Source organism: Leuresthes tenuis, unplaced genomic scaffold (genome assembly GCF_036924035.1).
Source record: "Leuresthes tenuis unplaced genomic scaffold, fLeuTen1.0.hap1 SCAF_11, whole genome shotgun sequence".
Taxonomy (NCBI): Eukaryota; Metazoa; Chordata; class Actinopteri; order Atheriniformes; family Atherinopsidae; genus Leuresthes; species Leuresthes tenuis.
The window spans coordinates 11,406,794-11,421,599 of NW_027325365.1; the positions used below are offsets into that span (position 1 = coordinate 11,406,794).

A 14,806-nucleotide genomic window follows, 5' to 3' on the forward strand; every position below is an offset into this window, starting at 1 on the left:
CTGTTTTACATTAAAAAAAAAAGACAACACAAACATTTGAGCGAAGATCTTTTATTTCCTGTGAAAAGTGAGTACAGTTTCTGTCACCAGTGCATCACGGATGAATGTTTCAGGCGAGTCTGAGACAAGAAAAGGGAGAAGGCCACAGGTTGATCACTCTGATTATCTGACTTAAGTGTCCCAAGTCTACATGCATGAACAGCCGTCACATAGCAGTAAAGTGTAAAATAAAAAAAAATAAAAAAAGGCTATTTCTCCAGATTGGGTGATTCACAGCTTCTGAGTCTGATAAGCCATGAAATGTTTCCACACAGACTTACAGACTGTCCATCTTCCCATGCAGAGCAATTTGTGTGCACTTCAAGCTGAAAACAGCTGAAAACAGAAATGCTCTTGTGATCACTGTAAAATCTAAATTTTTGTTGACATATGAGCTTGTTGACATATCAAGGGATAAGGTAGTTAGAGACTTGGAGGTTATTTCAGTGCTGCAGAGTGCGATGGAGCAGAACAAGATGGAAGAATATTTGCAGTGTACAACATTACTGAAATAAGGTCACTTTGAGATCACGTGGTCCCAGAAAACTTTGGCTTCACCGAATGTGCCCTACAGCCAAACTCTTTCCAAAAGGTTACCGTTACCTCTCCTAACACATAAAACTAAAAAAGGGTCCCATTCAGGTACTGAGAGGATCCACAATCCCTCCTCCTCCTCTGAGACTGGGAGAGCCGGGTGCAGTCCTGTTTCGACTGCAGTGCACGCCGCTCTGAGACGCCACGTTGCTGCTCTGAGCCTCACAGGCCATTCTCCCCTCTCCTCACCAAACTTAAATACCACAAACAGAAATCAACTCAGTCGTCTCCCTTCTCTGCCACTTTTTGGTTCTCAGGATCAGGCGTTGTGTCGGCAGAGGTGGATTCGGCTCCTCCGCCCACAGTCCTGTTTCGGCTCCTGGCCCCTGGCTGGTACAGCTGTATGGCAGGCCGGTCCTGATGCAAAGAAACAACCTTCTTAGAAATACTTCCACACGGCTGCGAGAAACAACTTTGACGGCTAAGAGTCATTACCTTGTTCCGCAGCCGCTCTCTTTTACTACTCTCGTCCTTTTTGCTCTCTCTGGCAGGCTTCTCCGGCCTCTCAGAGTGAGGGGAGTCTGCCATATTTTCGTTCTTCTTCTTCTCCAAGGCTTTTTCTTTTCTAAACTCCTCTTCTCGCTTCTTGTGTGTGTTCTCCCCATCCTGGTGTTCCCTCCTTCTCCGCCTTTCCTCATCCTGTCGTCTGATGCGCTCCCTCTCTCTCTGCCGCCGCTCCTTCTCCCGGTCTCTGTCCCGATCTGCGTCACGCTCCCTAAACTCCTTCCTCCCGTCTCCGTCCCCTCTGTCAGTACATCACAAAACATGTGTTGTTATTCTGTTAAAAATGAGTGAGTGCAGAGAAACGACTGAGGGAACTAACTTCCTTCCTCGATCCTCCCTGTTTTCCATGTTCTGACGCCTCTTCTGCTCGGCACTTCCCAAGGATCTGTCCTCTTTATTTGGCTTCTCTGGTTTCTTGAGTTTATCCTTGGGCTTTTCAGAATCAGCATCATCACATCTTTCTGGCTTCTTTAGAAGCTGAAAGTAAACATCAAATCAAAATGAGGTACAGGAGATTACACACACTCAAAACCTTCTTTATTCCTCTGCAGCACAAACCTTAATTTTTGGTTCTTCTTTAACTTGGTCCTTGTCTTTCTCCAACGGTTTCTCAAGTCTTCTCATCTTCTCTGCCTCTTTGCGTTTCCTCTTCTCCTCCTCCCTCCACTTACGACGCTCCTCATCACGCACACGCTTGCGCTCAAGCTCCCTCCTTCTTCTCTCCTCTTTCTTTTCCTCCCTCAGTCTCTGAACAGAGTAAAACGGAACCTGTGAGGCCAGTCTCCAACAAACAAGATGACATATTACACATCCAAAGAAAACCATTACCTGTTTATTCTTCAGGAAGTCCAGCAGAGGAGTCGTCTTTTTAGCTTGAAGGGAAAAAAATATTCAATTATGTCTGTTTACATACATACATACATACATGCAATGATGTTTCTGTTAACATACCTACGAGTTCCTTCGATCGAGCCTCGATCTCTTCTAAAAGAGTTTCAGGCGTGGATGTGAATTTCTCTTCATCTCCATTATAAAATTCAAGGAACTTCTTGTAATCCGGATCTAAACAGAAATGTGCAAAATATAAATAAAAGCAATATAAAACAATAACAATTGAACTGTGTAAACACTTTTCTTTATTTAAACAAGGTTAATAACAAATAAAATGGCAAATACATTGTAAACATTTTGCTAAACAAGTGACCTCTTAGCCTGGTAAAAGTCGTACTCAACTAAACCGTCTTCAAATTTCTTTTCTATTATGGTGCAGTGTCACACTCTTAGTCTGAAAGGACAAATAGCTTTACCTTCAATAATGGTTCCACACTTTGAATCCTTCTTCTTACTTTTTTTCTTGGCAGTCTTTTGAAAAGGTGCAAACTCCACAATGGCAGGATACTCCTGACCTGTTTCCAAAAAAATATGCGGACAAGAACAACGCTTCAGAGCAACTCTGTTTAAATCGTTCATTTACCTCTGATGTTGTGCTCTGCATACCTCTGTTATCTATGAATACATATCCATCAAATCGATCTCTGAAGAGGACTATATCGTCTTGATTTTTGAAGTTGATGTAAGCCCTTGCAAAGAGGTGAGGGTAAAGGCTGGGAGGACAAAGCACTCGTGTCATTTTAACAAGCTGGAGGAAATGTTTAAGTGGACTTTTTAATATGCTAAACTCACCTGGTGTCATTGGAGAAAAACTCCATGTAATCCACCTCTGGGAGAGGCTGAAGCTGTTCCTCCAACTCCTCCATGGTCAAACTTGGTGGTAATCGCCTTATCACAATCTGAGGAGTCATTGTTGGAAGTTTAGGATATTAATGCGTGCACAATCAAGCTAATAACGACACAAATAAAGTTAGAGTTAGTCACGATACGCGTAGTCTGGCGTCAATTTTATCTTACATGATCAAATTCAAGGTAAACATCACACGTTTAATCTAACGAACCACAACTTGGTTAAATGTGTGTTGCTAGTTTTGAAACTATTCAAATCCAGAACTGATGGTATGTAGCAGCATTAGCTATCGAAGCTAGCAAGTTTTACCTTTGTCATGGTCTCCTTCTTTTCCTTGGACTTTTCTATCTTATCTCCATCTTCAGTCTTTATCTCCACTTTTCTGTCCTTCGGTCGAGTGTTTTCTTTGTCGTCCTTCATGACTTAAAAGCTACTTTTTTACCGCGATTTATTCTCATCTCATCTAACACACTTGTTTACTTTTTAGCAAGTTAGCAGCAGGCTAGTAGCAACCGAACTAACCGTAACTTCCTCTCTGACGGTTGAACCTGCAGTTCAACGTAACCATCGGAGGGGGGCGCTATAGGTAAAAAAAAAAGCGCATATCTCGTTATTTAGATACACATAAAAAGCATTTGCTATCATTCTATATTTATTGATCTATTGCTTAATCTGTTGTGAATGTGAATATTTTGATTTTTCACAAAGGAAAAACTTTTTACTTGCCTTTCAAAATAAAAGCTAGTGAATACGAACTCTCCAAATGTAACTTCTAATAACAACTAGCTACTTTTGTAACGTAAAGTAATGTAAATTAAATGCGCCCTTCAGTCAGCTTAATTGAAAAAAATATATATTTTGAATGGAATACTAAACACGTCACTTACTATCGCCTCATTTACAGACTTGCTCACTGTGGAAATAATTACGGTATGAAAGTATACTTCTTGTAATTCTGTTTTTGTTTTCAGATAGAAAAACCGGAGTTTTGAATCTGAATGATTCATTGTTATCATTAACTCAAAATATGCACACGTTTTCTGCTGGATACTTTGCATTGTTTATTTTGATCTGTTAATCAAATAACTCGTTTATTGTTATGTATGTAACTTTTATGACTTCTTTTTTCCCCTGCTATGTTTAACGCTTTAACTTTGAAAAGTTAAAACAGGAAGTGTCTTCTTTTTCCGGTCCAAACATAGGTCACAAGAACGGTCGACATTTTGTTAGCTTCTTAGCAAAAATAAACTGCCCTCCGTGCTTTTAGGACAACTAGGTTGTCCTCACATTTGATCTTTGAAGCCTGGCAGTTGAATTTAGCAGCCATGTGGTATGAAATCCTGCCTGGTCTCGGCATTATGACTGCTTGTCTGATCATTCCCGGCATCGCCACCGCACAAATCCAGAAGTTCACCAACGGAGGGAAGGTGAGGCCGACTCCTGCTCCTGCGGCTCCCCCCGCTGGGCTGTAAACTCCGCTGCCTGTCGGTGGTTCTCTGCTGTGAACCGTTTTGTGACCAAAGTCTCCCGTTTTCATTTCAGGAGAAGAGAGTCGCTCGGATGCCGTGGCAGTGGTATCTGATGGAGAGGGACAGGCGAGTGGGAGGAACGGGTCAGTACTACGACTCCAAGGTGAGCGTCTTTTTGTTTGTTTGCTTGTTTGTTTGCTGAAGCAAAGTGCATATGCTTGAAAAACTTAGTTTTTCCACTTCAAATCCATTTCTTCACCCTGTCTGGGAGGGTCACCGTCAGCCCACTGATACTGCGAGTGTCCGAGATAAGATTTATCTCTCTCACCACGAGAAGATGATTGACAGGTCTCCGCATGACGAACTGGATAATTGCAAACTGCGCAGTGGCTTGTAAAATGTCTATTTTCATATATTACATAGCAAAAAAAACCCAAAAAAGTAGATGCATCACTCTTGCATATCATGCATCCACTTTAGTTGTTATAAAAGTAAAGAATAGGTAAATAATTACACAGGCACCAGAATTAATTTACAAAAATAAATACTAAATATTTAACTTGTAAAATACAGAAGGAAAGCAAGAGGTTCTCGGTCACCTGTAGAGTCTAATAACACCTGCAGTCTTTTCAAGCATGTTTTCTTCAGTCACTTATTATTATTATTTTTGTTCTCTCAACAGGGGCTGGAGAACATCAAATGATTATGGAAGATTATGGAGACGCAAGCAGAAAGCTCCTTGCTGTACATTAAAAAGATTATATTTAACGTGCATTTGTTTGTTTTGTGACTCTTTCTAAAAGAAGTTGTCCCCGTGATCAATTAAACTTTTCCACACTTGAATTCTTTTGAAGGTTCTTTGCTGTGTTCGTGTTGTTGGGTTAATATAACTAAAGGAATGTCACGGTGTTGACAACATCTGCTAAAAGTAGCAATTAGCTGAACTGTTCTGAGCTGGCCTCTCGCCCCATGACAGCTGGGATTGGCTCCAGTCCCCCCCACAACCCTACAGTTGGATTGAGCGGGTATAGAAAACGGATGGATGGATGTTCTGAGCTGCTTCTTGCATCTGATGCAGGAGCTGTTGTCCATCTCGCTTCATTAGATGAAAACGTCACTTTTAATGTGAGGATTAGCTTCTTTTCATCCTTAAATCTTTTTTTTGCTATTAAAAAAGGACATTTAAGGTGTCACAAGCATTTGAGATTAATTTTAGTGTTTTTCGTAACAGAAACATCTTCAAATATTGACCTATCCAAAACACTGCACTGAAAAGTCACCGCTGACACGCAGTCGTTTCAGAAAGCACACAATTTGAGCTAATAAAGCGCTTGTACTACTCACTGTGAAGCTTCTGAGGTATGAACTATCTCAAGCTGATCATGCAGAGTCTCAGACATTTAAAGGATTTCTGTGTTCTTCAAAAAGGCTCAATTATTCTGAACTTTCATGAAATAACGAACAGATTCTATTGGGATTTTCAGATGTTTCTCTTAATGTTTTTCAAGTTGTTTTACGCTTCACTGAAAACATTTACTCCGTAATGGAAGGCCGCTCGAGCACAAACAGACACATGAAAATGAAAAAGCTACGTTCACGTGCTGTAATATTGACAATTTATTTACCGTTATGCTCGGGTGTATCAGCAGCAATTTTACAACAGGAAATTTAAAAAAAAACAAAACATTGAAAGACCAAACAGAAAGGATGGAGGATACACTGGAATACCTTCCAGATGTTTCATTACAAGTAAAATGCCCCGTGCTGTACAATCCACTGAAACTGGGTGAGGGCAGGATTTCAGAAATAAAACACTCAGCCTGAAGTCATCAAACAAAGAGGTCCAGTAACAGGAAACACGAGACAAACTTTGAGATGCTCACTTCTCGTCCTTGCCTTTGGTTTTCCTGTACACCATTTCCCTGAAGCTGGACAGGATCTTGCTCTCCCTCTTTCTTCTCTCCTCCTGGTTGAAGGACGCCAGGGCTCTCTTTTCATCCGCGCTGTAGATCTGGTTTTCCTTTCTCAGACGCACAGCCTCCATACGGCGATGTCTGCAGGGTGACATTTGAACATTTGGAAGCATTAGGGAGGAAATAAACATGCATGTGGGAGCAGCAACCTTTTTATTAGATCTCTTTTGGTGGGAAAAAAAGCAGGAATAAAATAACAAATCGACAGTAAGAAGAGATGAAACGACTGGATTTTGCTTTTCAATCTGCAGACGGGTAGTATTACTGAGTCAAACCTACACTGTTTACTGGCGACCTCTTGGGACTCCATGAATTTCTTGATGGGACCAAATGATCAGAATAAACGGCACAAGTTCTTTCCCTTTTATTAAATAAGATGCAAAAAGTACCTGAAGTAAGCTACTATTCTTTAAAAAGAAAATTTAAAAGAGATCTTAAAAAGAACTTGCTCAAAGGTCCTTAAAAAGAAGGAGGGAGCTAAACTACCCTCACTGTCATCTTAAAGGAGTTTGCTGATGAGAAATAAGTTGTCTATTTGCTCAGTATGTGTGGATATAAGAGGGAAGAATCGTATTTACTCCATCGTAGTAACTGCTGCTGTATGAATCTGATCACAGCAAAGGTCAAATTTATAGTCTGATGAGTTGTGTACCTGCTGCCGCTCATCACATAGCCAGACTTCTCAAAGTTTGCGATCTCATCGCTGGTGAGACCGATTTCTCCTCTTCTCGGGATACGTTTGCCCGCTTTCACGTACTCCGCCATGGCGGCACCTTCACCTGGCAACAGTGCGTGACCAAAACTGGAGGGAGACAGACAATGCTCCAATCAAAACACACGCATAGAGCGACAGACTGCACTGGAGATAAAACATCTGCAGAGGTCAGTGTTGTGACAAAGCAAACACCTCCAGGTGCCATAAAGCGAGGAAGTCAAATACGAGCAAGAACATCTGTACTCGTGCGGTGCGTCTTGTTTTGTCATGTTTAATGAGCCGGATCAAAGAAAATGTCATCATTTATGGCCTAAAATAAATAAAGTGATCAATCGTAACAAATTGTTCTGTCATATCATTCTATGGTTTCCTTTCACCGCAGTTTTGATTTTTGCTCATATGTTACCATATGTGTGATTAAAATGAAAGAGGAACATCCAAAGCGATGGACTCACTCCAGCGGCCTGTCATCCTGGGACAGATGTGTGAGTGGAGCTTCAGGGCCGACGATGTGTTCATCCATGCAGGTTTTTTCCACCCACATGACCCCATTGGGATCTTCCTCCTCCTCCTCCTCTGACTCTTCACTGCTGGAGTCGCTGGACTCTTTCCGGCTCTTCTTTGCCTTCTTCTTCTTGGATTTCTTGGACCTGTTGCAAAAAAAAAGAGATATGATGTTAATGGAAATGCATCTCAATATGTATGTGATTAAAGCTGTTCAGTTGCAGCCCATTAGGACCTACTTTTTGCTCTTCTTCTTCTTTTTCTTCTTCTTAATTTCTTCTTCTGTTGCATAAAAGTGCAATAGTCATAAAACTGATTAAAAACAGGACTTTGTTTGCATTTCTTAAATATATGTGATTAATCCAGACAGTGTTACCATCAGAATCTGACTCCAGCTCACTATCCTCCGAGTGCTTCTTGTTCTTTCTTTTCTTGGACTTCTTTTTCTTCTTTTTTTTCTTCTTCTTTTCCTCTGTTGATTACAGACAGGATTCTTTGTTAATTCAAAGGCAGAAGCACTCAGCGCCTCTGTGAATTACGTGTGCTCAAACGCTGCATACCCTCTGAACTCGATGCTGAGGTGCTGTTTTTCTCATCTTCTTCGACCGGCGTGAATTCATCAGAGCTGTTTGTTAGAAACGACGTCATTAAGAAAAATTCCAGATGCTTCTCCATAGAACAACAACAACATATAAATAACATTTTGTTGTAACGACTAGGAATTCTGGACTTACTCTGGCTCTTTCACTCGGGGTGAATATCCCCAAACTTCAGGGCAGCCCAGCTCGCCGATCCTCTCCCTCTCCTGCAGACGTCTGGAACAGAAACAGAACAGAAACCATTTAGTCTGCTGGTGTGAAACAAATCATTGCTTTTAATAACGTGTCGTGTTCTCTACGTATCACAGCTATTAAACAGCACTTAGATAAGCAGCAACGTAAAGCAGAATAGCTTCCTTCTGTCTGGGTTGACTGGTTTACGTTGACAGATCACGTGAAACAGCTTCCCACCTCTGGAGGAAATGCAAAGTGGTGCATTTACCTGACAGAGGGAAAACGATCATTTGTGATTAGAGCTGACAGTCAAATATAATATCTTGATGTTGTTTTGTACTACATCACCACAATAATCATATTGTTAGAGAGCCTGACAGATGCTGGAAATGTTACAAGATACAACAGCAAGTCTTTCTGGGTGAGATGTGATTTATGACCAAACATTTCATTGTTTGAGGATGATATAAAATATTTTATGTTGACGGCTCTATAGATAAACTATCTCAGTTCACCAATATAGTTACAAGAAATGACTTCTATAAATGTTTTCATTGGAAACAGTCCAACAAATTGGTCATCTGATAAACTTAAGCGCAATTTTAGGATAGTCTACATCAACTGATTATTTCAAGCATTCAGACGCAGTTTAACAAGGGTCTTAATTTCACTTATTACCTCCCAATGCCCAATAACATGCAAGTCAGCTTAACTGGTGACTCTAAATAGTCCCTAAGAGTGAGTGTGAGCGTGTATAGTTATGTGTCTGCTTTGGTCTCTCGCACATGGCAGCTGGAACAGGATGTAGTCTATGGATTGATGGATATTACTCATGTGTATGACTATCTTTTACATTTGATAGACTTCACACTAATAACTGTTCAGACCAGTATTAAACAGACTGCACATTTAGGATATAGATTTTTTTGACGATTGTAAATAGGACGTGGGTACATTCATTTCACAGATGGCTGAGTGGTATCGTGGCGTCAACTGTATGATTCAGTGTTTCCACCGAGTTCTTTCTGGACTTGAGTTTTCATACCTGGCAATAAAAGCCTCCTGTCTCTGCCGCTGAACGTCGTCTCTCTGCTGCTCGTAATAATAGTCATCTTTGAAGCTTCCGTGTTTTCCAGAAGCGTCCCGCTGCTCGTGCCAGTGGTTGTGGTTGTTGCTGGTGTTGTTGTGGCGCTCTCTGGATCTGGATCGGGACCGGGACCTGGAGCGGCTACGACCGGGGCTTCCGATGCGGATCCGTCTGATGTTTCTCGCCTCTCTGAACCGATGCTCCCGTTCTTCACGTTCCCTCTCTCGGTTGCGCGGTTTCGGGAGTTTGGGCCCAAAGCTGTCCGGAGACAGGCTCCGATCGCGGCTGTCGTTACGGTTTCGGCTGCGGGAACGAGTGCGGGCTCTACGGGCCCGAGGACTCCGAGGTTCCCCGCCGCCGTCAGAGCTCGAACGGTCTGATAGAGGCATATCCTCCGACCGCTGTAGACCTACTGCTAAAAGAAGAGATACTTAAAATACAAATATACCAAAGGAAATATTACAAGCAACCGTGCTTCGGATAACGTTTTTTTCTAGTACGCAAGCAATAACAGGAAGTGCTAATGCGTCCGTCCCTAAAAGGAGTCTGGTATTCTCTTTGACACAACACATGACAGTTCCGCTTGTTTTGTTGTTGACTGTTGATACTGGATGTTACTGTTTTAATTGGCTTTGTTCTTAGACATTATGTATTCATATTCTGTATTTTTCTAAACAACCTATATTCCTATCTTGTACTTGTCCACTCTGCTCATACTACGCAATGTATGTCCGTGAATGGTCCAAGACTTTAAGATAGCATAACTGGACTAAATTAACAGGGAAAGGTGAAGTTTCTCTATCTTGTCAGATAGGTCTTTTACATTAGATACACGCCTAAAACAACACTCACACACACACGTTGTTTATCACATACCAAGAACATAACGTGGACAGTGGTTGGCCTGTTCATGTCACTAAAAACTGACCAATTATTCGCGTGTAAGTCTAACCTCTGTAAGATAAATGTGAAGAAGATAAATATTAACTATATCCAGATATCGGTGCTTGGGGTGACGGATGTACTGTTATTTTTTATTATGCTTTAAAGACGATTATATATTCATACAGCCACATTTTATTTTTTTTCCATAAAGCCAAACATAAATAACTAAAGAAGATGTATATATTGGGTCACATCCCGCCATTAGTCATCATAGTGCTACAAAGTATAGGCATCTCTTCTGCTATTTGTGCATTTGTGCAGTGATGACATGAATGATAAATAATGCTTGTGTATGATATTGAAAACGAATTCTCTTACTTCATTTGAAAGTAGTGCAACTACTTTCATTTTGAAGACCAAGCTGTTATGGAGGTACTTCCGGTGGCGCAGCTGTGAGCAGCGGCTTCTGGTCTGTTGTTTGAAATCCGGCCAGTTTTATTAACTCGCTAGGTGGCAGTGCTCAGGCTTATTCTTGGTTCAAGCATAAAGGTTGCAGGTAAATATTGTTAAATTTGTACGCTCCATTTAAAGACACAATCTCTTAGAGGTGCTTTTATCAACTTGAGTCATGTATATTTGAAGCTAGCATGCTAACAAGATGCCAAACAGAAGGCCGCGCTTCCTGTCTATTAACGAGGAAATAGCGTTAGCTTTGTTAGCAGGCTAACAGCAGAGGCTGATTGTTGTGTTAATAATATATTAATAAGCAGTAATGGGAGCTTCATCGGAGATGCTCAACAACTCGTTAATGAACAATTGACGTAGTTCAACATCTCTGTAATCATGTGAGTTTTTAATGTCAGCTCGTTAGTGTAACTTTAACTGACTGACGTTTTCTACTGTTAGCTGAGGTTATTGTTTTATTGTCTGACCGAGAATCACATTTTAATAAAAAATCACTTGTTTACATTCTCATTCACTGTTATGAGTGCATGCATCTGAGATGGTTGAAACGTTTGAATTCATAACAATTTTTTGTATGTATAATAATCAGTTTGTCATTTTATTATTACACTGTGCAGTTGCAGCTTATTGAGCAGGAGAAGGTGTCAAAGACAAACGTGTATTAGTTATTTTTAGTTTATGGCATATTGGTATTTGAGTATTTTGGCTGATAAAAGACCTCGGAGATTTTATCCAGGTAAAGTTTTAACATAAAGCATTTAGCAACTTTTTGTCAACTGCAGCTAAAGCTAAAGCCTGGACAGCCATGGACTTATAGTGACTCTCATTTAAGAACTTATCTGTATACATATGTGTTATAAAGATGTAGTTTGTACTGAAGTAGGACGCTCTGGTTAGCAAACTATTTGTCCTCCTGCAAGGAAAACTGACTGTCAGAAAGGGAAAAACAGGAAATAAAAAGATCCAAAACAAACGGTGATCCAGTGGTATTTTGTGTGTTGCAATGTTATAATTGAGTAATTTCTTGTTCATTTGTAGATGGGATTCATGCTTTGTTGTCCTTTATTTTTTTCCTCTCTGTAGACATGCCAAGTCTCAAGCTGATTTCTGCCACCGACACACAGTATTCAACAGCTGTCCTGAAGTCAATGAATGAGCAGCGAAATCATGGATTGTTTTGTGACATCACCATCGTCATTCAAGACAAGAAATTCAGAGCTCACAAAACAATCTTGTCTGCCTCGAGTTCATATTTCCACCAGCTCTTCAGTGTCGCTGGACACGTGATCGAGTTGAACTTCATCAGGCCAGAAATCTTTGAGCAGATTCTCAACTATATTTACAGCTCCAAGATTGTCCGCGTCCGCTCTGACATGCTGGAGGAGCTCATATCAGCAGGACAGGTGCTGGGAGTGAAATTCATTGCAAACTTGGGCTCACCATTATCACAGGTTAAAGGCCTCCCTGGTTTGTCTAAGGAGACAGAAAACAAAAGTGACACGTCTACAGAGAGCATGCCAATCATCACAGAGTCCTTCTCCATATCTGCAGAGGAATTCAATCAGACAAACAAACCTGCGGGGAACGAGGAGGACTCCGACAACGATGTTGTGTTTGTCTCAAGCACAGATACCCAAACCCGAGCACTCAACCAGAAATCCAACTCGTGTGAAGTCATAGATCTGGAAAAAGCCGATTCTGAGGGTGGTGTGGCAAAACAAAATTTAGAAACAAATCATACAGTTGCAACAGATGAAAAAAAAGCCACGACCCCTCCAAGAACATGTGCTGATAAGCCTCCCAGCGTCAGTTGTCCAAACCCCAGTGCAACAGTCAGCAGTCCTCTGCACAGTCCTGACAGCAGCTCCAATAACTCATCTTCCCCGTCCAGAGTCTTATCAAGAAGCGTTTCCACAACACCAGCCAGACCGAGCAGCTTCACCCCTGAGCCATCAAGTGCCCCCCAGTTTTCTGAAAAAAGTAACGGAGTGGGAGTCCACCAGAAGCAAGTCTCCACCTCATCTCAGCAAGGGGAGTTTAAAATAAGGCTCATGGATGTGTCTGAAATATCATCTTTTCAAGCCAACATTCCCAAACCAGCAGTTGCAGCAAAAAAGACGGTGACACTCGATACAGCCACAGAAATAGATTCTATTTCATCCGGTTGTAAAGTATATGCCAATATTGGGGAAGACACTTATGATATTGTCCCAGTAAAGGAAGATCCTGGAGAAGGAGGCTCTAAAGCCAATAAAGGAAAGAGATCTTTAATGGCGACACCCTTGAAACCCTTTGATAAAGCACCTTTGTCACCGAAGGCCGGACCAAACAAGAAGAAGACCAAAACAGAGCTCGAGGATCACTACGAGCTGATCATGGATGGAAAGACTTTCTACGTGTGCATTGTGTGTAAGCGGCCCTATGTGTGCCTTCCAAGCCTTCGCCGTCACTTCAACACTCACTCGTGGGAAAAGAAGTATCCGTGTCGCTACTGTGACAAGGTTTTCGCCCTGGCTGAATACAGAACTAAACATGAAATCCACCACACGGGAGAGAGGAGGTACCAGTGCTTGGTGTGCAATGAAATGTTCCTGAATTACCAGTTACTCTCCACACACTGCAAACAAGCCCACAATCAGGATCCGAGTGGGAGGAAGGAGAAGGATGATGGTGACAACAACTTATACCGCCTGCTCCCGTGCAAAACGGTGCAGATGAAGTCGTACTCGTGGGTTACTGACGGGCCGGGGGACCATGTCATAACTGAGGACGGCAGCGTGCATCACAGTAACTCTGTCCACTCTTCCAGCGAAAGCCGGCTGTTGACCTGGGACGACATCTTCATCGAGCCTGATGCTCACATGCCATCTAACTCCCACAAGCAACCGGGGTCAACCATGAACTCTCCGCCTCAAGCAGCCACAGAGTTTGAGTTTGTAACACCAGAGAGTTACTAAGTAACAGCCACTACTCCTCGTTATCGGTGCCTTTTAGGTGCTCTTTCAATGTTTCCCTCTCGGTTTTATGCCACCAGTCATCGTTTAAGTTATTCTCGATGGAGTTAGCTTAAGGTACGGATGCTTTTGCCTTTCGGATCATTTAGATTAGTGGTGTAATTTTGTAATAATAGAGATATAATAATAGTGCACTTACTGTTAAGAGTATTGTCAGGTTTGTGTAGTTGAAATTGATAAAAGGCTCCAAACTGAGAATCTCTTGAAGATGGCTAAAGATGAAACAATAAAGACTGTCAGTCATTTGGCTTTAAAAGAAAAAAGCTGGAGTTAACAGTTTCTGGCTGGAAGTGTAATGCAACCGTACCTTCGCTTCACTCATATAACTCTTCTTCTGAAATAGTTTTTATCTTCGAGATCGTTGGAATACACTATTAAGAAAGTAGCAAAAAAGAACCTCAAAGTAGAATCTGTGCATTTCATATATAATCAAGAATCCTAAATAATGAGTTATTTTTTTAACTTTGTCCTCTTGACTTAAAATGGAAGCAAGAATGAAGTGGCTCAAACTTTAATGTCAGCCCACAGGATTCAGATGAAGAATCTGAAGCACAGAGCAGCACATCACGATGTGACGTTCAAATAATCTCCTCTAGTTTTTAACATTTAGGTCACGTTGCTTAAAACAGTTTCAGGCATTAAGAAGCCCGACCGAAGCCCATTTATAAAATAAAAACGGGGTTACCTATTTATGAGCGAGAATCCTCGGATGAATATTGCTTTAATTCAACCAGGTGACTTTCTTGCTGCACTTGTGGTTTTAAGACGCGTATGAAATACGAGTTATTAAATTAAAATGAGGTCCATCGTCGACACAGTCCTGAATCTCTGAACATTTTCCGAACCGATCATTCGTGCCGGTTTCAGTCTTGATTTTCATCTGAGAGAGAATGCTGATCATGCTGTAAAATCTATTTTTTATCATTGTGTGCTTGTAGCCACACCGAGTCTTTGTGGCAGAAATGATGTACAGTTATTAAATTTTTCAGAGACTTAAAAAACAGTCATGGCTTTTCTTTTTCTTTTTTTTTCTTTTACTTTGG

At 41.3% G+C, this 14,806-nt stretch overlaps 4 protein-coding genes across 4 annotated transcripts; 2 read left to right on the forward strand and 2 right to left on the reverse strand.

The window, feature by feature from the left end:
* Window positions 1-35: 35 nt before the first annotated feature.
* Window positions 36-3,433, reverse strand: upf3b (UPF3B regulator of nonsense mediated mRNA decay). Its single transcript, XM_072395407.1, has 10 exons — window positions 3,188-3,433; window positions 2,821-2,927; window positions 2,635-2,741; window positions 2,445-2,543; window positions 2,089-2,199; window positions 1,966-2,009; window positions 1,696-1,884; window positions 1,457-1,614; window positions 1,069-1,378; window positions 36-990 (listed from the first exon to the last, which is right to left on the reverse strand). Exons 1-10 carry the CDS (start codon window positions 3,296-3,298, stop codon window positions 853-855), a joined length of 1,374 nt encoding a protein of 457 aa, XP_072251508.1. The 5' UTR covers window positions 3,299-3,433; the 3' UTR covers window positions 36-852.
* Window positions 3,434-4,057: 624 nt separating this feature from the next.
* ndufa1 (NADH:ubiquinone oxidoreductase subunit A1) lies at window positions 4,058-5,204 on the forward strand. Its single transcript, XM_072396398.1, has 3 exons — window positions 4,058-4,305; window positions 4,421-4,510; window positions 5,030-5,204. Exons 1-3 carry the CDS (start codon window positions 4,204-4,206, stop codon window positions 5,048-5,050), a joined length of 213 nt encoding a protein of 70 aa, XP_072252499.1. The 5' UTR covers window positions 4,058-4,203; the 3' UTR covers window positions 5,051-5,204.
* Window positions 5,205-5,951: 747 nt separating this feature from the next.
* nkap (NFKB activating protein) lies at window positions 5,952-9,917 on the reverse strand. The gene is made up of 8 exons (XM_072395409.1): window positions 9,358-9,917; window positions 8,274-8,354; window positions 8,100-8,164; window positions 7,916-8,011; window positions 7,779-7,821; window positions 7,491-7,685; window positions 6,973-7,122; window positions 5,952-6,401 (listed from the first exon to the last, which is right to left on the reverse strand). Exons 1-8 carry the CDS (start codon window positions 9,786-9,788, stop codon window positions 6,227-6,229), a joined length of 1,236 nt encoding a protein of 411 aa, XP_072251510.1. The 5' UTR covers window positions 9,789-9,917; the 3' UTR covers window positions 5,952-6,226.
* A 762-nt stretch (window positions 9,918-10,679) lies between these two features.
* zbtb33 (zinc finger and BTB domain containing 33) lies at window positions 10,680-14,766 on the forward strand. The gene is made up of 2 exons (XM_072395408.1): window positions 10,680-10,840; window positions 11,833-14,766. The coding sequence occupies exon 2, from the start codon at window positions 11,835-11,837 to the stop codon at window positions 13,704-13,706; it is 1,872 nt and encodes a 623-aa protein (XP_072251509.1). The 5' UTR covers window positions 10,680-10,840; window positions 11,833-11,834; the 3' UTR covers window positions 13,707-14,766.
* The last annotated feature ends 40 nt before the right edge of the window (window positions 14,767-14,806 follow it).